The 26,288-nt window shown below is 36.2% G+C and overlaps 2 protein-coding genes across 4 annotated transcripts in view; one reads left to right on the top strand and one right to left on the bottom strand.

Moving 5' to 3' along the window:
- LOC144443383 (dolichyl-diphosphooligosaccharide--protein glycosyltransferase subunit KCP2-like) overlaps positions 1-26,288 on the bottom strand; it is a 466,884-nt gene that overhangs the window by 251,179 nt on the left and 189,417 nt on the right. The window lies entirely within an intron of this gene.
- LOC144443209 (neuronal acetylcholine receptor subunit beta-4-like) lies at positions 1,738-24,976 on the top strand. 3 transcript variants are annotated; one of them, XM_078132618.1, is made up of 7 exons: positions 1,738-2,695; positions 4,265-4,395; positions 13,046-13,185; positions 19,139-19,183; positions 19,498-19,607; positions 20,359-21,391; positions 22,718-24,976. In XM_078132618.1, exons 2-7 carry the CDS (start codon positions 4,326-4,328, stop codon positions 22,865-22,867), a joined length of 1,548 nt encoding a protein of 515 aa, XP_077988744.1. In that variant the 5' UTR covers positions 1,738-2,695; positions 4,265-4,325; the 3' UTR covers positions 22,868-24,976. The 3 variants fall into 3 exon arrangements, with proteins under 3 accessions (XP_077988744.1, XP_077988743.1, XP_077988745.1); XM_078132617.1 differs by lacking the exon at positions 1,738-2,695 and having other exon boundaries at positions 4,204-4,395; XM_078132619.1 differs by lacking the exons at positions 1,738-2,695; positions 13,046-13,185 and having other exon boundaries at positions 4,289-4,395.

Here is a 26,288-nt window from a genome sequence, read left to right on the forward strand (position 1 = left end):
TGACTGACTGACTGACTGACTGACTGACTGACTGAATGAATGAATGAATGAATGAATATATACTATGTATGTATGTATGTATGTATGTATGTATGTATGTATGTATGTATGTATGTATGTATGTATGTATGTATGTATCCACAGGTCTATATGTCTGTCTATATATCTGTCTATCTATCTATCTATCTATCTATCTATCTATCTATCTATCTATCTATCTGTCTATCTACAATCACTATTGCCTACAGACTTCAACCGTTGATAAGAATGACTTTCGTATTGATATGATAATCCAATGCATACACAAATTAGGGTGACATGACGTCTATTATGTCAAGTGTTTATGTATACCAAATGTTGCACCATATTTTCGTTCCATATTTTCTTAATGCTGTCATTCGTTGACAACAGGAAGTCAGAACAACACAATCACCTCTATGATTTCCTGAAGACAGGAAGTATGAATTACATTATTAGTACATTTTTGTCTAAGACAGTTAAGTTGGAGTGGTCATCCTTTGTCGTTTAAGAATAACGTAGTGGATTAGGATTAAGAGTATGGTGTGAATAACAGTTGAATGACAGGTCTAAAGAGAACGTTGTTCCTGAATAAAAGTATAGTTCCACTAAATCGTCATGGCTCAACAGATAAGATAATCCACGACCATTGGGATTCAAACTTTTGGGTTCATTCAAGGACAATCAATCTGGAGGACATTTGAGAAAAAGCAAGAAACCTATGCTTTTGGTGGCAATTCTGAATATGAATTTTATATTTTCCCCAAACATCGTGAGAACACAAAATACAAAATACTATAATTCTGATTACCCGTCGCTATCCATCCCCCCCCTGTAAATACTATCATTTTAAAATTAATTTCAGAAAATATCTCGAAAATGGGTAAGAAGGTCATAGATTTAAATAAACGCAAAAAGTATTACGAACAAGATTTCAACTTTGACCCAACCTATATTTGAAAGGTAGGCAATCGTAGCACTGTGACACTGCTTGACCTAACATGACTCCCCTACAGCTTCATTGTTTGAAAATATTAGTATAATTAAAAACTTCTAATTCCCTGGGGTTTCTCCATTTCCCCCTTTTTTTCTCGTGTTGTTTTGTCTTTTTATATCACTTCCCATTTCTGAGTTTCGCTTTCTTCCGACTTAAAACAAATAGATTTCCCTAATATGTAAATTTACATGTTCTCTTGCCTTACCCTATAGTTTTGCCTTGCTTTTTCACATGCTATATTTTTCCTTTATTGTCTCACTGCTACGCTGACTGTGTGTACCTGATGAGAATGCACTTATGAGCTGCAATTGATATTCTTTCTTTCTTTTTTTTTACCATCAACAAACTACGTATACGTGAGAACATTTGTAATCAAACTGTTCAATAGTACGCTTTTTAATCTTCCTGTCGTGGCCAAAAAAGGATTTTGACCGCAAACTTTCGCATCTGTAAAGGAAAGTGTAAGTAATTGCTTTTGTTAAGTGATTGCTTTTGTTAATGACCGCAGAGTGTCAGAGTCTTGGAGACAACATCTAATCGAAGTCATCTAATGTGATTTTATATCTTCGGCAGCCTCGACCTATGTTGATTTAATTACAGTTAGGCTAAATGATGACGTATTCGGTTAGATATTGAGGTCTGTGAGAAAATGTGGACAGAACCTTTTACAGTAAAAGAGTATTTTTCCACGGCTGTTGTCGCTTTGTGGATGAGATAACTGGTTAGAGACACCAGCATTGATTCCATAAGCCTAATGACACATCAACCGTGCGCGTATTACCTGCCTTTTTATCTCGACGTGAATCTCACAGACTCGAAGAGATAAGAGAGGAAGTGACTGCCGCGAGAAGACAAGGAGCCCCGCAGTGGTCCGAGAAAGACGTACCAGTTGATGACACACGCCAATGGTAAGATTAACGACCTTTCTTAGGTGAGGCAAAGTGGAGACTTATGAATGTCCAACTGTCTGTGAAAACTGATACGGATATGTAAACGAGTCCGATGGTGCATTAATAATTCCGCTAACGGCATTGGCGTGCGACTCAACCGTTCACACACTAGGAGAGTGGAGTGTATCTATACCAAATTGAACTCAACCAGTTGACTGTGTGATATCCATGTAAGACAGCAAAAGGATACTACTCCACATCGATAGAGTAATATACATTGTATGAATATCAAGTATCGTTTCATATTATACGATATCATAAGCACGATCACTATTCTGAAGCAGAAAATGACTAACAACTGAAGGAGACTTCCTTCGCGAGATCCAACGTGGATGAGACCGAAGTAGATTCTTGTACTCTTCGTCATTATTCTATATTAATGAGATATTGTTTTGCTCGGAGGGTCGTTATCACGCGGGGGAGGGCTACCTTCCCGGAAGATATTAGATACCTGAATAATTCTTGTGACTACCGGATCAAAATTTCGCGTACGTGGCTGTAGAGTTGGAATACCATAGATAACTGAAGCCTGGTGCAGCTACAAATAACACAGCGTTAAGCAGGTTTTATAGTAACAATCTCATCCCGTCGCTGTCGGATAGATTGGCAGAAGAAGAGCAGTCCAAGTGCCAGTATAGTAAACATATCAATAGAGTTACAGTCGGACGTTTCTTTTGCTATTGCCAAGACTGTTGGTATCAGCTGCCGGTCAACAGGAACGTCATATCAGGTAAATATCGTTCAGAGATTTTAACTACATTTCACTGACGAGTAGAACTATGCCTTTATGTATCCGATTGAAACTTACAACCTCATGAGGCGTGAAATAGATACTTGTACATTTCGCCGTCACTTGCTCAACTGCGTTGTGTGGATTGTGTCACAAAAATATCACAAGTCAGAAATCGATGAACCAAGTAAGACTTCCTTCTCTTTTGTTATTGTTAATACTTTAGTATAATTTAGAGCTCTTTTTTTTAAACTTCTTAACAATGTGCAATTGTAACAGCTATTACGAGCTTACGTTTCATTTTCTTAGCTGTCATGTCGCTCTGGAAAAAGAAACACAAGTCAATCATACTGTGGTTGTGGCAAGGACGCTTAGTGTAATATATACAAATTGCTGTTTTTGTTGACCGCAACATTTTGACGTATTCCAAACAAATGTCCATTCATCACACAATAACATTTCTAAAAACCGTCATTACTTAGATTTTTTTTGAAAAAAAAATATTCTTGAGTGACCTTGTTCACCTTTCAACGAGTTAATCCACCTTAATCTTTGAAAAATCCACAACCGATATTATTCTTTAGTATTAAATTGCCGTATTATCATGACGTTCCTTGACACAAAAATGTTATTATGATTTCAGTTTACTTTTCACCAATTAAGGTAATGAGGAATATGCTTGTTTACGCAAACTATCAGAAAAATTCACACAGCCTCGTCCATAACTCAATAGTTTCCCGCCAAATGAGCTGATCCTGTGACGATATGGTTACGAGTCGATTTTGACGTACAGATGTCAGACACATTGAAAAGTTATGATTTATGTGTTTGCTTAGGGAAATGTTTCTTTTTTCCAATTATTGATAATACGACTGCACAAAAAAACCAGTGCGTTTTTTTAACGAATGATTTGCATATTTCATAAGTAGAGCTCTTAGGTGGTACTTTTGTGAGTCGACATTAAAAGTATCAGATGTGTTGAAGTGACAAAACGTGGGTATACATGGATGATGGATTACTCTGGTGGTAATTCTAGAAATCAAATTTGAAGTCATAAATCGTACTACCACGCTGAGATGGAAAACAAGGCACTTGATTGAGCATTACGACTAAGCCTTGTAAAAGTGACATTCGACCACTTAAGAAAACAATACCTTCACATAGTCTATAATATCCTCTCTAAAGTTCCGATAAATATCGCAATTCAATATCACAAATTATAACCATAAGATTTACTTTCATACAGTACTTCTGTTGTCTTTGCTGGTGTCTTACTAGCTGTAGTTGTCAAATATACCACGCATATCTTCTTACGGCTACTGAAACCAAGGTAGAGATAAGCAGAAGTCAGTGCGTATAGCGACTACTAATTGACTGAAACCCCCCATTCAAATAGAGTACTACGTACGCAAATTGTGTTCGAATGCTGATATTTGCATGGGTAAACATGTGTGAGTAATTATTCAATATTACTATGCCGGCTGACGCTGCGAAGAAGTGAATGGACACCACACGTTACATGACAGCAATACAACGCTCTAATCCTGACATTCGCTAATTTTATTGAAGGTGGATGTACGAAGCCTGTCAGCTGTCTATCAACGCACCTAATCTCAACACCTAAATCACTATGATGTCAACAACTCGACCGTGGAAGGGACTTCTTTTGACCGTTTTACTTTTTGCAGCACTTTCCGAAGGTAAGCCCGAACACCTGTCATTCAACTCTTCGCGGTGTTGTTTATGTCGTGGTTCACGTAGGTCAGGTTAGCTCTCTATTACTCAACTGTTTATACAAATTCTTCACTTGGCGATAATCGAACTCTTTAATAAAGGTAAAATAAAGCGATGATAATTACCAGCAAATGAGCTGGCCCTGGTGATACAACTGCATTAACTCACACACTTTAATTTGCTTTTGACGGTTTCAGGGATATTTTAAGTCGCTGTCTGTAACTCGTGGTATTTCCACCCACTCGAGTCATCCCTCACAAATTCCATCAATAAGTGGTACTGTATCAAGTATCATCGATTCCATGGACCCATGCATTTTGTATTTTCTAGACGTGGAATCTGCTGGTATGAGAGGCGCCATTTTACTTTATTTTCCCAGCAACGTTTCCTGTTAGTGATAAGAGCAATTCTTGGCTTTCAAAGCAATTAGCTCTATCAAATCATAGCGGTTATCATCGCAATTACGATCCATGTTACCTGTGTAACGGAAGTTGGTTTTCATCCATTTGGTAATTTCACCGATCATTTCAAAGTATGTTACTATTTACGTACCTCGACGAATATAAACCCTATTAAAACTGCAAATACTCGCGTAATCTGTGAAAACAGATTTACTGATGAATTTGATATTACATTTTCTAAAACGCAAAACACTCGTGTTGACAAAAACCAGAGAATCTTGTCGGGAGAGGATAGGGAAATGCACTAGCTACCTGTTCTGAAATGATGAATTGGACTCTGTGATAAACGTTACAATATATGTCAAAATGCAACGGCTAGTATATACACCAACTGGCATGGGGCACGTAGGGGGTGGACTTATTTCAATTTAGCTGTCGCTCTTTTGACACGAGTAATTCATTACTGGCTGTATGCCTCTCACTGTAAATTGAAGAAAACGCTGTCGAGCTATGTGAATTACTTACATCTAAAAGTAGCATCTCGAGTTTATCTGAATGCATAAACAAACCGTGAACGTTGATTAATTTTACGATCTAGTGCAGCGTCTCTCATCCTATATTGAACGTAAATTGCCTAGGGTAATACATGGTACTTTATAGGGTGAAATATTATTAATACCTTTAGTTCTCGTTCAGATTAGACGTTGTGAGTTGCACAGCAGTTTTCTACAGCCTGGTGTATTATTGTTAACATCACGATTGGCATAACGTTAATTTCATTTAACTCGTTAATGCCCCGAGTGTCCACTTGTGACGCGCTAAGGGTCAGAAATCGAAATTGACGGAACCAAAGAACTAAAAGAATCAATAGATAGCTTGTGACAAATAGTGGTCTTTGTAATTAGGTTTTCACCAGGTAATCATTGTGCGAGCTTGTAGTGTCTCTTTACAGTCTGGGTTACCGAATATTTCTGTCCAATCTCCGTGTATATTGATACTTTATCTGCTGCACAAACTATATTCTAGAACAAAATATCCGTGCGAATATCAAACTTGTAAAAAAAAAATTCACCCAATACCCATATACTAAAGGAGACTCCAGCAATAATATGATTGTCAGATTTTGATTTAAGCCATTATGTTAAAAGGCCTTGCTGTTGACCTATTCTATCAGATGGCCCATATCGATTATCATTTTTTTGTTGCCATAAATCATATCTCCTTACCATAATGGCGTGGAAACTAGACATGTATTGTTAGCCAGTGACGAACCTGTGTTGAATACGTTGCAATGTTGACTTATTCTTAACTCAAATGTTTGCCAAGCTGTATACGCATTTTTTTGGAGAGAAGAGAGAAAAAGCCACGCATTGGTAAAACAAATAAAGGAGAGAGAGAGGCGAGTTATTTTCAATGATACGAAGTGTGGGTTGAATCTCGAACAAAGGGAATTCCGTGGCATACGGCGGCGCAGCATGTAATTGTGTATACCTTTTAAACTGATTTACAACGAAGAAGCTTTATTTAAAGGGATCGCGGAAAAAAAGTCCACGAACGTCGAAAAGACTTTACGCAGTGATATTTCAAGTATTTAAGACAGACTATAAAGCGTTCTTTCCACACTTAATTGAATGAACACGTATGTCTGATTTCTGGCACTCTGACGCCCAAGCTGCCACAACCGTATTCAACTCACCAGGTACATTGCGTGTAAAAGACATGTCTACTTCGGTCACATGTGTAAGTCGAACAAAGTGTAAGAGTGAGTAACTGCTTAGAATAAATCAGTATGATATCACTGTCTGCTACCAGACCCTGAACGAGTGCTCAGAGTGTTAAGTTACCACTTCACTCAGTTCATTTCAGTGTAAGTTTATTTATGCGCAAATTTGTAAAGGTTGATATTTCTATGTTAATTTCACCGACCTCAATTCACCTAGATCAACATATATGCAAATTATAATTTTAAAAGGTGTGTATTTCTCCACGTTGTCAAGGATACTGGAATTGTTGATCAGAAAACGTTGTTGTCAGGGATATTGTTTCAATATCAGTAGATGGTTTACTTTGCATTGTGTTCGATATGGATAATACGTTATGCAAATTGTTTTAGTGATGTAGCTTTGGAAACCTATTTCCTGGCAGGGATTGTCAATAGAACTAATGTTTAAGTATAATTTTGAACATTGCCATTATTCTACTACTAATCAATAATCTCAGGATTACACATTTCAAACACTAAATTCAATTATTCCATACCAATTTCATTAGTAAACCATTTGCACTCAATAGATGTTTCGATTTTTATTCACGTTCCCATTAATGTTCAATACTACCCTTTCTCTGTGGTGAAAGAAATCCAACGCTATTAATATCTATTATGGTGGCCCAATTTGCTTCTCTATTGTAGGAAGCCCTTGTCGAAATACACAGTCTTGTTGTATTTGCTTTTATATTGTGACTTAGCACGGTGACAGTGATTCTGCATAATGAAGATGTCGATTTTTCGATTCGACTATTTTTCTTTTGTTTTTGATGTGTAGGAGATATCGAACTATTTGCATAATACATTTTGTACATATTGAAATTTACAAATGGTAATTATTTTAATCCTGTAATAAAGCTATATTGTTATTTGATTGTGATTGCAGTTAACAATTCTAGAGTACACATTATATTATACATTATAATTAATATACTAGACCATTAAACGCAAGAGAATGCAAGGCCTTCCTTATATACTTGTGCATTCTATATGATAGTTCATGACCCTTCAACTTTTGTTTATCTTAAAAACTTCTTTCAGTGACTCTACTTGCATGTAATAATAAATCGAGCTATATATACGGCCCTTGACTATACAATAAAGATAACTATGTTAATGCTGATATGTTTCTTTCATTTATTTTTTATTTCCTTCGTACAGTGTCGTTTTTTTTATTTTGTCATTCCCTGTCACAGCGTGACGAGGCGATCGCTCCCAAAATGACAAAATCAAACGACACTATACGAAGAAAGGAAGCAGAATTATATAATGACCTAGTTGTATTTCAAACTGAGATTTTAATCGGATTGAGCCCTTGTGTATTTGATGCTAGAATAATTGCACTTGTAGTTAGCTCTGAATACCTCGGTCTGAATAGTAATTGCAACTTGCATATACAACACTATTGTAATGTTATTTTCTTGACGGGAGAAGGTGGGGCGAGGGGGAGGTAAATTCATTCACACAACTACAAAACCTCGAAAAGATTTGGCACTTTTGATATATTCCACCATGGAAAAAACCGCTACATTTGCGACTACCAGGGCTCTAAAAATACATACGTTATTTTAAGCCATGCAATAAATGTCAGCTCCAAGTTCAAGTTTTGTTAGGTTCTCACGGGGTGGGCCCAAGGGACAAATGGAAATGAGATACCAGCCTGCGTGCAAAAAAGGATTTCTCGAATAATACATATTATTCTCCTGATTGAAACTCAAATACCGGTGATATTCTCGAACCATAATTAATAATACTTTAATTCCACTAGATTAAAAAATTAAAACTGTTACAACTGAAACTAAAATATGAGTAAAGAACAAAATACATTTGAGCAGATGTGGAAATAAGGATAAAAAAATAGTTGACAAAACAACTAATCGAGTCTGACCCAATTACTCAATCGCGTTTCACACAAGGAAAGAAAATTATACAATATGCACAAATTTACTGCAAGAAAAACTTGCAAATGATAATGTAATAATGGCCAAGATACTGAGCTTATAATGGGTGATGATAAATAATATTAAAAGATATTAACAAAAAGATTTAAATAGTTTTTTATTTGAGTTCACGTTTCACCACTGTTTTGAAATATTGCATATGGAGCCATGTCCCCCCCCCCCGATGAATTAAGCTCTTTTTCTCACCAACTCTACCAGTTCAAAACTTGATTTGCCACATTGATATCACTCAGAAATAACAAAAAAAGGCGACAAATTTGATACAGAACGCTTTGAAGTGAACTATGATTACAATGTTTATGTACTGTTAAAACAAATACGGTCTGCCAAGGTGACAATATTGAAACCTCATTTCTGTCTTAACACTGAACATATTGAGTATTGCAAAGTTAAATCAAAATGGACTTTGACAATACAAGGAAATGCCATCCAGAGACGGATATTAAGCCACGTCCAATTATAGTGATAGATAGCAGTAAAGTGTTTAATGCTTAGAAGCGGACAAGGGGCTTTATCTGTGATGACCTCTCAGAAAAAAAGTTAGGGTTATTCGAATCTTTGATGTCGCTTATCAAGCGAGCAATCTACCATGAGATGGTGTAACTACTACATCAGGAGTATATTGTACTTTAGCAGATTAATATGTATCCTTCTTGGTACATGCTTATTCACTCTTCCTAATTGCAAGGCTGACTATCTAACGTCTGCTCTGACCACTAGGTGGGATGTCGGTGACAATAAACGGATTAAAATGTCATCTTTGAGTACTGATCCAGTAATTCGTCACAGGTTACACAATAATTCTATTTGACTTCACTTTGTTGCGCTGATTACCTTGCGTTTCTTTATTTATCGTTTTTGAGCTAGTTGACACAGTGCCAGCTTAAATCGTCCTGGCGCGTGATGATGTACATAAAGTACCTTTATAGAGTCAAGAGAGGGAATACCTCGGTTACAGAATAGTTGCGATATGTTTACTGCACCACTCTAAGATGCCACCCAGGTTCGATAATTTCCCTTCCTCCAGTATTCAGAATGTTTTCAAGTCGTTTGTTCCACCACAATACCCCGCATATTTTTATAATTGTTCTTTTCTCTCCGCGTTGGTTTTCGAAAACGGCCACTCTCAGTGGATATGAACGAAGTGTAACGTTTGTCTTTGCATAGCAGGAGATTAGCTTTGATTGTTTCGAAGGCTGGAACTTCGATTGTTTTATAGATACGCCCGTTTTGTGCTTATTGGACCGATGAATGTTTGGGTCTTTCTCAGCAGGTTCATTCAACTTAGTTGATTACACCGTAACAATTGAAGTACAGTTACATTGTCTCTATTTCAAAAATCAATGACCGCTTTGCATGAGATTCAAAGCGAAGAAAGGACGTTCAAGTGCCATTAGTATACAATTCAATCAATTCGGCTATATTGCATCTTTCCATCTCCTACAACTTTTACAGCCATGTCAATTTTAGTTAAATTTACCAGCATCATCACACGATCCCAATTACTGAAAACAAAAATATCTTGAGACTCGTAGCAAGTTGTTTTTGAAACGCGTTTTGTTGTCTATGTCTTCGTGTATGGTTCAATCGATACGTTCCACCTGCTTAATTCTTGACAAACAAGTTGAGACGTTGTATAACTGTTACCATGACATGTATATATTGCAGTTGAAATGATCACACACACACACACACACTTGAACAATGGTACTGGATTACTTTCTTTCTTCATGAGGTGACATTTTTGGTAGAATGCGCCTGGGGATCAATATTCCTCAGTTAAAGCAAAATCTTAAAATCCCCAATTTTTGCCGCATGAAAGCTTCTTCTCGGTCTTTTTAAAATAATAAAAAAAGAATAGGGACTCGCTGTCTTATCTTGTTTTCAAGGAATCAACGATCTTTTATTTTCCCCGTTATAAAAGTTAATACAGTATTCGACGGCCATATTGAATTCAAAAATAGCTTAATTTTGACATCATTTTGACCCCTTTTTCAAAAAAAATTGTAAGGTGACCCTGGCTTTTCTTCTTCTTCTTGCTTTGAACATAGAATGAGTTCGAGTTGTCTCGAACAAATTGCCAGCAAATTGTGAAGATTTTTATTTGGGAGTCGCATACAACATTAAATACACTTATTCTCTTCATGAAGTATTGGACATATGTTGGTACAATTTTATAATTTGTCCCGTAAATAAGGCTTGTACGACCATAAACAGCGTATGTTGCGACACGATAACGTATTACAAATTCCTTCAAAATTTCATTATGTTCGTAATTTATAATAAACTATACTGATATAGTTGAGTGACATTTCTACCAGAGCTTCTGAAAGAGTCCTTCACTGAGGTGAGTAGTAACAGAAATCGAAACCGTTTCGATATGAAACTACGCGAAAGAGTTGTTGCATATTATACCATGGTCACTGTTATCGGACTCAGTGATTTAAAAAAAGGTAGTCAAACCATAGACCCTTGTAGGGTGTATGGTCAAACATACACAATTTTACATTTAATTTGAATTTGCTCTAACATGAAGGCGTTTGTAAATTGGTTTTGATGGGTGATATACGTCCTTAAATAATCTTCAACTTATATAACTAAACAATCCATATAATAATCGTACACTGTACATGTAATTATCGTAGCAAGACTCGGTCTTAGGCATTTAGGCACAGAGGAAAGTGTTTTTGTGTGTCGTGTATGAAATGTGTCTGACTGTCTGTCTGTCTGTCTGTCTGTGTCTGTTTTTGTATGTATGTATGTATGTATGTATGTATGTATGTATGTATGTATGTATGTATGTATGTATGTATGTATGTATGTATGTACGTACGTACGTACGTACGTATGTATGTATGTATGTATGTATGTATGTATGTATGTATGTATGTATTTATTATGTTTGTCTGTCTGTCTGTCGGTCTGTCTGTCTGTCTGTCTGTCTGTATGTATGTATGTCTGACTCTCTCTCTCCCTCTCTCGCTCTCTCTCTCTCTCTCTCTCTCTCTCTCTCTCTCTCTCTCTCTCCCTCTCTCTCTCTCTCTCTCTCTCTCTCATCGATCATATTACAGCTTTATTTGTTAACTACTATAGACTATGTTGGCCTACTTCTCAGACAAAGATATTTCTTCTTATCCCTATTTCCGACCTTCAACCAACTTCTTTACCACCCAAACTGTGGTGTTAGATGAACAATGTTTACGTCATATAGACCGTGTTTGGCGATCTTAATCCAGCTAATGGTCTTAAACTGCGGCAATCATTTCAATGTATCAACCGCCCTGGCTTTATCGATGTCTTCATATAAGTTTCATCGTATATATCATATACATTTTATGATCCAGGAGAGCTTTTCTCAGGAAATTGATATTAAGTGTAGTGATAACTTCTAAAAGTTGAATGAACTTAGATCACCTCATCACAGTCATTAAAGTAATGTCCTATATATACATACATACCATAAATATTTTAATTAAAAAATTGGAAGTTTGTCACAGTATGTTTTGTTTGTTGAGGCATATACCAAACCTTTCTTCAATGATATTTTACAAGTACTGAAACTGTTTGGTAAAGACTAAAGTTTGTATTTATGAGTTTTGTCCACGGCATTTCACCTACACAACCGTGATTCGTGACTTCAGAATTGACACGATTCAAACACATATTCAAGGAATATACCACCTGACAATATAAGTTACTATTGAAAGTTCGGGTTGATTCTCTTTGTTAATGTATATTGAGTAAAACTTGCATCTCTTCTCTTTGTTAATGTTTATTGAGTAAGACTTGCCAAGAGATGCTAACCTTATGCATTATGTTTAGTTTAGTTTATCAGTTCAGTTTAGTTTGGTTTGGTTTGATTTGATTAAGGTTGATTTGGTTTGGTCTAGTTTGGTTTGATTTAGGTTGATATGGTTTGTTTTGGTCTAATTCTGTTCTATTCTATTCTGTTCTGTTCTGTTCCGTTCCGTTCTGTTCTGTTCTGTTCTACTCTATTCTAGTCTACTCTATCTAGTCAAGCGTATTTATGCCTTTATTGAACTTGTATTGATGACTTACATGATGCGATCAGGGGGTGATAAAATAACATCATAAAAATTGTCAAGCCAAAGAAGTTGTGGTAGATAGGATTTCATCACAACATGTTTTCTTATAAACCCTTTCAGGACTGAACATATGTCAAGCAGTTGGGCTTCTATAAAAGATTTCAAAGGCTGAAATAAGTCTGACTGGACTTTTTGATAGCAATAATCAATATAAGACTTAGCGCACTATATGCCGAAATAAGCCTGATTCATTTCTTTTCAAGCTTATTGAACAAGACTAACATTATTGAAAATAGTGCGTTTGCTGTTAGAATCACTTGTCATATGCATATCACTATTAAAATCAGCAAATTTCATTATCGAATTATTTATCGACTTTTAAATGATCATGTGAGAAAGATTATTCTCTCTAATTTGTCTTCTCTCTGACTCTTTCTTTCTAGTCTCATCTGGAGCAGACGTAGAGAAGCGACTTTTCGAAAAATTATTTGCTGGCTACAACAGGCTCATCCGCCCAGTAGTGAATGCCACACAAAAACTGACCGTTGGGCTTGGCTTGACTATATCACAGTTAATCAACGTGGTAAGTTTAGAGGCAAAAAATACCCGCAACGATAATTGTATCATGTCATCTTGATGGCGCAAAGGTTATTGCGTATGCAGTCTCTTAAAAAAAAGTAGCAGAATCTCCCAAAAAAATATCATCACTAATCCCGATGTATGAACCATCTGGAGTCATCATTTGTTCAACGTCCATTACAAGTTTACAATTAAATTCATGAATTTCTTTTATGATTACCCATAAAACACGATCTCCGGTTTCGACACTTTTACATTAAACTTAAAACACCAGCACTTGTGTAGAAAGACAATCGCGATAATTGGAACACTTTCACGTTGATTCATGAGTTATAGACGACCGTCTTTTCGTATATATACAGGATTCATCGCTTTCCCATCGTCGTTCCAAGATACGTTGCACCTTCATAGAATTCAATCTTCAATCTAAACCAGTCCTTAAGGACGAGATCAATAGTTCAGTGTAGGATGAAAAACTAAATTCTTTTATTGGGGTGAGGTGGGGGTGGGGGTGGGGTGGGGTAGGTGAGGTTCAGCCAGTTTAGTTCTAATACTACAAAAACGATTTATTTTGTTGGCTCTGTTTTGTACCACTAAACAATACAAATATTTCTAAAACATGTAAAATTGAGAAATGGAAGAATTCGCTTTAGTAAATGTACTGCATTAAAATAAAGTAAATTGTTAACAAAAGTTGTTACTCACTACATTCTAGCATTATATACAAAGCACTACATACTACTACATACTGATTTGAAATTGATTGTGCTGTCTGACACATTTTCAATTTTGGTCTATTTAGTTGTGGGGGGGGGGTGTGAGGCCTAACTGAAAGAATTTAGTTTCTCCCCTTACGTCCTTGTGATAAAATACTGTCTAGACAACTAGCGAAGAAAACTAGGATATTGTCTAAACCTTAATGCACGACCGTATACATGTAAGAATCAGTCTTCAGAATAATCTCCAGGATTTATCAAATTCTCATTGCCCATTAGTGATTTACGTAATGCAATATATCAAACTAATCCCATCAAAGGCGTTCTTGCCATCCCAAAGTAAACCACTCTACCGTCTCAATATTACCATATGCTGTCATTATACTGGTAATATTCTAACAATCCTTCAAATCATGATTTTTTCTCTCTCCATATTTTATCTTTAGTAAGCTACTCTCAACTATTTTTGACGAACGAAGTTTCAATAAGACAGGGAAGCGTGAAAAGTGAAATTGATAGTTATTAAATATTTTTGTCCACTTTGAAGCCAAAGACTTGTGCTTCACTTCGATGTAATCTGAGATGTATCGATATAACTGACAATTCGACATATAATAGAAGGGACATTTATGTTTGCAGTCTGACCTTGACGAGAAAACCTAGGGTCAAATACATATGCTATTCAACGTCAAGTGCACAATCATTTGGAGTTCATCGACCCAAACACATAAACTTGTTATTGATGACGGAAATGATCAACACAGTTTTAGGGGTCATTTATACAACTCTTAACGTAAACAATTTACACTCCTTGAAACTACTGACGTCATGTTTATTGGTTTTTTTTTTTTCTACAAAATTCCTACCCATGCCTTTAAATACATCATGTCATTATTGATAATTACCATCATGTAAACATCACAACTGAATAAAAATAGTTTTAGAACGGAGATGACTCCTAGGTCAATAAAAAATACCAACATAAATTGGAACCACGTTTACGTGGGATGGATGGATGGATGGATGGGTGGGTGGGTGGGTGGATGGATGGATGGATGATAGATAGATAGATATATATATAGATAGATAGATAGATAGATAGATAGATAGATAGATAGATAGATAGATAGATAGGTAGGTAGGTAGATGGATGGAAGAATGGGTGGATGGATGGGTGGGTGGATAGATGGGTGGATAGATAGATAGATAGATGGATAGATAGATAGATAGATAGATAGATAGATAGATAGATAGATAGATAGATAGATAGATAGATAGATAGATAGATAGATAGATAGATGGATGGATGAATGGGTGGATGGATGGGTGGATGGGTAGCTAGATAGTTAGATAGATAGATGGATGGATATATAGATAGATAGATAGATAGATGGATAGATAGACATATATATATATATAGACATATATATAGATAGGCAGACAGATGTAAGACAGACAGTTCAAGCATACCGTCATGCAAACAGTCAGGCAGGCAGACATAGTGACAGACAGACACAGAATGGACGGGCAGACAGACATACATACAGACAGACAGACAGACAGACAGACAAAGTGAAGTTAGACTTGCGCGTTATAACGCTGCTATCGTTGTTGCGATGGATGGCGTTACAGACAAATATAGACCATCAAAGTCAATAGTCGAATTACGCAATTGAACAGTCACAGCGTAATATAAGTCCTTGGCCCCTGGTCAGACGTGAGTTCTAGCAAGGGTTTAAATCATGACCCGTGATTATAACAGCAATGTGAATTTACCTAACAGCGAGATAATGTCAAAGTTGTCAAGGTGAAGTACACAGACATCTAAAAGATGGTATGGGTATTAATTAGTACTATCAGAGATACTACTATAATGAGAGTCTATTAATGTAAAACTTCAAACCACACATATACGTATGTGCAAACTACTGTGACAGAAGTTATCTAAATAAAATATAAACCTATTAACTCTACTAAGTTTATTATACGGAAGCTGTCATGTCCGTTTCTAGTCAGTTAATTGGTCCATTAATTATACCCCAAACTGAAGGGAAGTCATAACGCACTCACAAGGATAGCGTTGATGGCATTGAGTTGTTTTCAATTAATTGCAAGCATAATCTATTAATGTCAACATTTTACTATTCATCATTTCAGAAGTGTCCTTGAGGGTACAAAATGTACTTTGTAATTTTTTTAAGAAGGCAATAATAAGTGGTATAATAAGTATGATATATCAATTTGTAAACCCACTTATGATCAATTTCATCACTGACAAGAATTTAATAACTCTAAACGTCAGAATCCTTCAAATTTAGCCTCGGACCACACAATTGCAGTTCCTGTCGTATTTCAAATTGTTTCGCTGTAAAAAAAATGTTTAATAATATGCCATAATGGTCATATGCATAGCTTTAAGCTATATAAGCTACTGTCTAGTGTTAAGAGTTTTAACTTTCTCCCAGTCTGTACAATAGACATCCATTTGCCACGCACTAGTATACGATATTATATGTATAAGATATACATATGTATACACACATACAGTCTATATATTATATGAAACACACGACATATATATATATATATATATATATATATATATATATATATATATATATATATATATATATATATATATATTTAAGCGTGGCCCTTTAATGCGATATTTCCACAATCTAAAAATAAATACAATTCTGTACAAGGTATGTTGTCACTAAATATCCCTCAAGTCGATGTAATTTCATGCTCAAAAACAGGAGATGATGTCATTTCCGATCTAAGACTTCGTCGGTAAATACCAATCTCCGGAAACACACAGTTTGGTGTTTTGTTAAGGCCGTGTGTTTTGAAGTAGGGCAAAGGCCACGCGAGAAAATTTGATTGGAATTTTGAATTATTTATGAGACGTATGAAATTTAAAAATAACGGGTCACTTGAAACATGTGGAATACTGATTTAATACATTTTGGCATTAATTAATTTAATGTTATTCTATTCCATTTTTTAAGAATCGTGAATTCTTTACTGCCACATTAACATTAAAACAAACGCATCACGAAAAATATGAAAAGTTGATTTCATTAAGTAAAAATGATAAAATAATATTGTTAATGTGTTAATTGTATACTATCACATACAGGGAGTTTAATTTATCACCCAAACTTTACAACGGTTAATTACTACCATGTACTAAGGGGCATATCAATCATTCATTCGGGTTTTTAGTTATTCATATATTTATAAGTTGACATCGTTTGGCCCGACAAATTATGTTTCACCAGGGTACCTGGCATATTAAAAGGATTCATAATCCTAATATAGGTAAAATGTGTTTAGACCCCACCAAACACACACACACGCGCGCATACACACAGAGAGACACGCTCATCACACATGTACATACACACATGCATACACACATGCATACATACATACATACATACATACATACATACATACATACATACATACATACATACATATATACATACGCATGCATGCATACATACATACATACATACATACATGCATACATACATACATACACACACATACATACATACATACATACATACATACATACATACATACATACATACATACATACATACATATACCCCCACACACACACACACACATTACGTTGAAGTCATTTGTAGATTGGTTTATCTAGAAAATTTAACATTTGTTGACCGACTATGTGTGTGAAATGCTACATGTAAAATGCATTCAGCACCCGTCTTTCTATATTTTGCATTCACTACCGTATAGACTCCAATTTGAAGTTTCTAACCCAAATTACAGTGTACTTGTTTCAGTGTATCGTAGAACTATATATCTAGCAGATCTAGCCATTAGATACAGTGACATTTATACAACCGTTAAAAAACCCCACCAATCTAGTTAATGGATGGGTAGATTCATCTCATTGATAAAGTGAGTAATTACCTGCACCAAGAAGCTCACGTCGGGTCGAAGGTCAACCGCTACACTCCGATGTTTTGACAGTCAATATATAACACCTTTATGGATTCGCGTGCTGTTCTACAACTTGATAAGCCTCGAACCCGGAAATTGCATTTTTCCTTGTTTTTGAGCAGTACAGCCCATCCATAAATCAGAGATTCATTATCCAATATTTCTCATTCTACCTTCACGTACTGCCCCATTTGTATTGTTATTTTATCTCCATTGCCGTTTATTTGTCAGACGTGTATGTATGTATGTATGTATGTATGTATGTATGTATGTATATATGTATGTATGTATGTATGTATGCATGCATGCATGCATGCATGCATGCATGCATGTATGCATGTATGTATGTATGCATGTATGTATGTATGCATGTATGTATGTATGTATGTATGTATGTATGTATGTATGTATGCAAGTTGGGTCTAAAATGATTTTACAACACCGATGGAGGATGGAGGTGGGGTGGGGCGGGGGCTTGTTGCCAATGTAACACATAGGGAAAATACCAAACATGTATACACAGCACGGTTTGAACAACTATAGCACCAGCTGAGTTTACGAAAAAAAAATCGACGTAATATTTTCACTAAGTCAGGGGATGAGTTAATATTCTGACAATGGGAAACTGTTGTTTATCAGACCCTTGTACTGTTAAAGGTCAGTTTGTGAAATGTACATAGTGAAATGTACATCACTCAACATATGAATACCATGATTTGGAAGGGTAAATATTAGTCTTGAACTGCTTATAAACGTTGTGCAATTATTTTAAGTGCAATCAATACAGCATATTTGACAAAGTGATGCCATTAACATTGGTAATGATGTGAAGGGAAAGCTGCCAACAGCAGTCGTGTTTTAAACTCACTCACGTGATCAGCTAGTGGTATATTTTCATTTATCATTTACACACATGATGTGCATTTGAGTATTTCAAGCTCAAACATGACAGATAGTGTGTCTGTTTCCCTATTTTCCCCCAAAGATCGTAGATATCAGAGTAGTACAGAAATATATAACTCGCGGAGTATATGAATATTTTTAGATCTGGGCCGTCTTCTATCTATCTATCTATCTATCTATCTCAACCTATCTACTACCTACCTACCTATAGTATATATATATTTATCTAACCACCCATTTCTCTCTCTCTCTCTCTCTCTCTCTCTCTCTCTCTCTCTCTCTCTCTCTCTCTCTCTCTCTCTCTCTCTCTCTCTCTCTCTCAATATAATGTTTACTGTTTTCCTTACCGCCTTACAGGATGAACGTAACCAAATCATGAAGGCTAACGTGTGGCTTAAACAGGTGAGTAGCAAAAGACAATTCGGAAATTCGGAATCTAATGTCTCTTGTAATCAGTACAAACCCATGTATTCAAGTTTCCACTCGCTTCGTCCCGTCGTCATAAAATCATCCACTTCTTCTAACTTTAAGTTGAAAGTCAAAGTTATCATATATGACTTTCAAAAAAACAAAAACAAACTACGTTACGTTTTGGTATTTGTGTATTTGTTAGGGTGTACGGTGTTAGTGAGGAGTAAGAAAGTGGAGTGTATTAAGGGTGGTAACGTTTGCATATCAATAGTAATTTTTTTCCTTTTTTTCTACATTCCTCATAGATGTGGACAGATTATCGGTTGACGTGGAATCCAGCCGAGTACGAAAATTTAAACATTCTTCGCGTTCCATCACATATGTTATGGCTGCCCGATATTGTACTTTTCAATAAGTAAGTCTCTAATTTGCTGAAAGAAGTTTTTCTTTTCACTTCTTCCTTCGAAAAAATTGACTTGGCATTCTGTAAATTAGTGTACTTAGCCATTAGCATCGAACGGACACACAACTTAAGGATCTTGCCCATGTCCATCTGTGCCGTCCGTCCATGGATAATCCTATTTTTGACATCCACAATTTCAGTTAAACGTGGCACAAATGTCAGACACTAAAAGGTCTGTGTATGTCACTTAATTTCGTGACTTTGACCAGTATTGTTATAAAAATGAATGTTTTCGACCATGTGACTCTACAAGTTGCATATATAGCGACTCCATCTAGAGTCCGCAACCATATCAGAATAAGGTGTTTTTTTAACCTTTGAGCTTTGACCTTGCTCGCTTCCTTCAGAGTCAAATAGCGATTTCAACAGTTTCAAACGTTTTAAATATAGACTCCCATTCACATGTCTGTACCTATGTCTATAGAGGTAGGCGTTCAAGTCAGACACTGCCATTTGATCTTGAACTCTCCTTCATCTTCAAGGTAAAAAACCCCGACAATTTCCTCACTGATACAAAATCAAACAATTTGTAAATATAGACACCATTCAAGTTTCAACACTAAGGTAACAATCAGAGTTCTATTACGTAAAGAACAGCTGACGTACATTGCCGTTGCAACATTACACCGTTCCAACGCTAAAAATGAATAACTGAATTAAGTAAAAAAGTGGAATTACTCTGTTTTCTGTTGTTTTTGTCTAGCGCCGATGGCAACTATGAAGTAACACTGATGACAAAAGCTCTATTATACCCTAATGGAGGCATCTACTGGCTACCACCGGCAATTTATCAAAGTTCTTGTAGAATCGACGTAGAATACTTTCCGTTCGACCAGCAAGATTGCGTGATGAAATTTGGTTCATGGACCTACGATGCCGATCAACTAGACTTGATTTTTCTAGCAGATACTGAAGGCAATGTGATAACGTCCGTTGAGTTAGAAGACTATTGGGAGAGTGGTGAATGGGATATAACAAATATGCCAGGAGAAAAACACACGATACAATATCCATCCAGTTTAGAAATATACACAGATATAACGTATCATTTTTACATCAGGAGGAAGCCTCTGTTTTACACCGTAAATTTAGTTATACCCTGCGTATTAATTTCTTTCTTGACGGTCTTGGTGTTTTATCTACCGTCAGACTGTGGTGAGAAGATAACACTGTGTATCTCTGTATTACTGGCTCTTACTGTGTTTCTTCTCCTGATAGCGGAAATAATTCCCCCAACGTCTCTCCTCATCCCACTGATAGGGAGGTATCTACTTTTCACTATGGTACTCGTGACAGCCTCAATCGTCATTACTGTCGTTGTGTTAAACATCCATCATCGTTCCCCAAGTACCCACACAATGCCAAACTGGGTGAGGACAGTATTCATTCACACCCTGCCCCCGTATCTATGGATGAAACGTCATAGACCCCCGAGAAGAATCCATGAACACGATGACCACCTAACAAGTGTTATTGAAATGAAGGATATGCACTCATCACGCCACAAACCAACCATGGATACAAATTGCGTAGTTAACGACTGCTGCTATGAAAATATTAAAAACTCGCGTTCGTCTTCATCGCCGCTGCACACTATTTCTGAAGGCCTTTACAAGGACCATAATCGCTGTAATAAGTCAAGACAGAGGAAAAGAATACCACCGAATGTGAGAGAAGCCATTGACAGCGTCAAGTTTATAGCTAATCATTTACGAAATGATGACGAATTTAAAACGGTAAGGGCATTAATTACATTTATTGTCTTTGCGTCAGTCATCGGAGACGATGCTAATTATCATGCGTCAGCAAACGCCGATGAAAAACGTGATAATTCCAAACTGGTCCTAATTTTGAGAACTTAACACCAAATTCCATGATGAAAGTTTGAGTTAACTTGATAGGATTCACATACTTGCCCTGCGTGAGAGCACACACAGACCCCTAATTTACACTCATGTACATTGCTCTACAAAACATGATAAATTGCATATTTATAATACCTAGAACACTATTATGAAGCACAAACACACATATTTTAAAAGTTTGTACTTCTTCTAGATATTTCTCGTGACCCACCATTCATGTGAAAAGTTCGATCACGTAGTCGTAATGCAGAAATCACATGACCTACAATATTTCTGATATCACTTATGACAACTTAACAGAATGTCATCAGTAATCTGCATCTCAAATTGAGTACAATGTTTGTTATATATAAATTGTACTATTTGTAATAATTTTCACATTCCACGACGTCCAGAGTTCATGAGTTACGTGTGTGATTAGTTTAATCGGGTAAAAGAAATTGTTATAGTTGTGTGATAAAATGTTAATGAATGAATTTATATGATCAGAACATGGTTGATAAATTGTAATGGCGTCCTAAGAACGACGATTGCAATATCCATGGTTACCTTGTTCTTGAAATTCAAAAACCTCGCTATCACTGATGTATTGCCAAGCCTGATGAGAAAGGGGGGGGGGGGGGGGCACGAAAACTTATGATGATCTAAAGGGGGCATGATATATTACCTATTGATTTTCACCTATTAAAGCAGAAAGTTTGGTCAAAATATTTTCTTTCCTGCCTCTGCCCCACCTCCTCCTCAGCCGGAAATTGTGTTCATTCTCTAATAATAAAACGTGAATGTGTACAACTAAGAGCAAAGAGCAGTAAAAGAGAAAAGAAACATAATTATATCATTAATCTCTTCAAGTGCTTACGTACTGATATGCGTATATGTATGTGTAGGTTTCAATGAGTTGATGATATACTGATTGGGGAGATACAATGATAGAAACGTACACCGTCTGCTGATTAGTTATCACCATGTCTATTTTCAATAACTTTATTTGACCTTAAAAGGGGGTCAACTTCGTGACATCAGAGTGTCAATCACACTGTCTTGAAGACCCTGTAAACAAATAGAGGCAATAACACGTATGGCACGACCATGTTTACAGGGTCAAGGACATGTATGAATACATTAAACCGAAAGAAACATAGATAACATTCATAAATTTCAAAAAATTTTTAATTGTCCATTGAATTGTCATTACAGGTGAACGAAGAGTGGAAATATGTTGCTATGGTGGTCGATCGGATTTTTCTATGGGTGTTCTTGATAGCCGTTATCTGTGGCTCAGGAGGGATCATTCTCTCGGCGCCCCTGATATTCGATAAATATACAGCTTTGACCACACAAGGTTAACATCTCAAATAACATTGTCAATCAATGGGCAATATGCATTTTATGAAGTCACCTAGGTCAAGAAATGAGAAAGCGCTGTGCAGTGTTTTCTTTTTAGAAGAAGAAAATGTTACATATGCGCTTCAATGGTTATGAGCTCGACTGAGGACAAACCGGACGTGTTGTGTGCAATATTGGAGCCGTTCACCCCGACAGAAATTGCATAGGCAAAGTGCGACAAGTATGCTCTCCTGGTGAGAAGTGTCACGCATAATTTGATATCTGTTTCTTGGCCTGGATATTGCTAACACGCAGATATGAGAGGGCCACTTTTGTTTACACAGATAAGTATACCACGCTCTGATGTTTCGAAATCGTAACCGTATCTACCAGAATCAAAATCGCAATCATGTTTACAAGACTCTATAAGCGATGGTTGAGGGGACTCGATGGTTCACTCGAAACAACACGGTGGGTAAAAGACCGAAATGAAGACTCATTCGAACTATCGAACTCTGTGGTAATCATTCTTTGGGTGCAAGAATGTGAATTTTTTGAAATGTAAATATTTGACAACAACGATTTCCACTTTTGGTCACATGGCATTTTTGATCAAGTGGATTTGAACGCGCATTAACCATGACGTCATCGTTAGTAGAAACCTTTCGATGTATGTGTTTTCTTATTATTTGTTATGATATCAACCATCTGGTCTGGCTGATCAGAATTTTAAATAATTACTAACAAAACGTTCCAAAGAGCGTTACTGTCAATCATACTAAGATGATGTTTCTCACTGAAATACGTGGTGTGTTATAACATCGTTGTTTTATAAACTGCGCCATCAACTACTGAGGCGATATTCCGTATTTGTATGTGTTCTTTTAATAGTTTACGAACCACAATAGAACATTTAGTGGTCTGAGTTTTTTATTATTTATTAAGGGCACTCTTTTCTTCGCACCTTTTCTTTTGAATCTGTGCAGTAAAAAACTTGAAAAACGCAAGCATATTCGTATAGTTTGTAGAGCTGCATGTATCTCAGCGTTGAGGATGGTCGAATTTAGATGCAGAACACTGTTACTGGTTGAGTCTCGCCGCGCTCTTTCGCCACATGAGGGCGTCTGGCGCCTGTCTTCATCTCAGAAAGTTCTAGATCAATTAGGTCAACTGGACGATATTAGTGTATCAATTGATCAACGGGACGCTGTTCTAACGCACACTTAAATCTACAATGTGACTGTACCCAAACGTAACCCGAAGTCTTAACGTTCGCTGTAACTCATCAATTTTCATTAGTTTCACAGAAATTTTGAATTTCATATGATTTCATTTTTAATTTTATATTTGTTTGGTGTATGTAATTCATGACTTCGTTATTTTCTAACTCAAACTGTACAAGTCGATTCTCACAATGACGTACAAAGGTTGTTTTTTTGAAGTCGTAGTGTTTACATGAATTTCTAACACTCTGCATGTGCAATATAACAATTAGTCGTCAATTTATGCCGCCATAACAATGATGACGTCATTTACTTATTTGCATATGATTTGCATATGGATGACAATTCTAACACATATTTATTTCAGTTTACATTGTCTTACAATGTATTATATCTTTATTGAACGAAACGTATTTTATCATGCGTGTGTAATTTATTACATCGGTATTTCAAAGATTTTGTTTACAAAATAATTTATTTGATTTTCAAATTTGTTGCTAACATGTTTGTTTTGGGTCGATTCTTTTGTGTCTCTTTTTTTCACTGTGATTCTTCAAATCTTGGTTTATCTTTTATCTTTTATCTTGCAAAATTGAATCTATTTTCCTTTGCCGACTTTGAAATAAAGTTTTAATGTCTTTCATTATCTGATTCGTTCTCCATTATCTGGACCTACCCGATTCTGACCCACCTGCTCACCTTCACTATATTTTGAGGAATTATTTTTTCACGACAACTACGATTTGTCCAATGATTTGACCACAACGTAGTTAGCTCTTCGTATAGGAGAATAACAGCTTTGGTGTGAACCCGTTGTAAAGTACATTAAACTTTTACATGAAATAGTTCAGTCTTTCTCATTAGCCGATTTACACATTTGCTAGTGGCATTGATGGATGATGGAACTGTGCTGGTGTGGACCTATTTTGATTGAGGTCTACATAGCAGTCACATAAATAGGAAAGGGTCAGGTAGACTGGCAGCAGTCCCTTGGGGGATTTCTCTATCTCTGTCGCCCCCCTCTCTCTCTATTCTCTCTCTCTCTCTCTCTCTCTCTCTCTCTCTCTCTCTCTCTCTCTCTCTCTCTCTCTCTCTCTCGTTCTCTCTCTCCCATAATCTTCAAATTTGTTTATGGAAAATGTGGCCACATTTTTGAATTTTTATTTTAATTTGTCAATATCAGTAGTCTCACAAGGGCTTAGTATTAACTCTACTGTTCGCAATCACTCACTCACTATTTTACACAAAAAGAAAATAATTGTGTTAATTGTGTTATTATTGAAATAAAAAGTGAACAAAGCCCAGAGACATCAGCAGGGCTATATTCACTCGTTTGTCAATCAGCAAATCAATAACTTTGTGGTATGCTGGTAAGGTTTGGTCAATGACAACAACATAGATTGAATAGAACATAAGAACAAACAAATGTTTCACTTGCTGCATTCTGGGGGATGAGCGTCGATATAAAAAACCATCAACAACACTTTGCTGAGTTCACTTGTCTTTATCTTTTCATAGACTTGCTTCTCGAAACGCATTCTTGATTCCAAATGAAAATGTTTTGAAATATTCGTGTGTAGAATAAGTAAAATATTCCGCCATTTAGATGAATAATAAATGATCTGTTCTACATTTAATTTATCAATACTAATCCGACAGTATACAAACTAACAATGTTTCGTATTTAATCATCAACAAAGTCACAGAGGGTTTGAAAAGCAGGAAAATTAAAAAAAACTGCGCTATTGATAAAAAATTAAATATTACTATGGAAACACGTCTGTGAAATAATTTAAGATTCGAAAATAAGATAAAGTGATGTATGGAAATGTTTGAATTCATTGACTTCCTCAAACCGAAAGGTTCAAAAATTAAGAAGATAAAGAACTTCATTCACAGCTTTATGTAGCTTTGTGTAGCTTTCTTCTGCACCACTCACGTATAAACTGTTCCCATTTTTATTACTGTCCAAGTGATCACTGTAGTCTATCTACTGACCTTGGCCACCTTGACGTTCACGCCAATCAATCCCCAGAGCTGTCAGGAGCTGTGTATCATATATAGCGTTGAGAACTATAGTTGTGACCTAATAGCATATCCCAGCTTGATATTATTCTTGAAGCTGTTTAATTGGCAAACTCGAAGTCGCTTCCACAATGTCATCGAAGCAATGAGATATATGACGGATAGTTTGAGTGTCAAGGCCTGTGATTATTTGT

The sequence above is a fragment of the Glandiceps talaboti genome, chromosome 12, assembly GCF_964340395.1.
Source record: "Glandiceps talaboti chromosome 12, keGlaTala1.1, whole genome shotgun sequence".
Taxonomy (NCBI): Eukaryota; Metazoa; Hemichordata; class Enteropneusta; family Spengelidae; genus Glandiceps; species Glandiceps talaboti.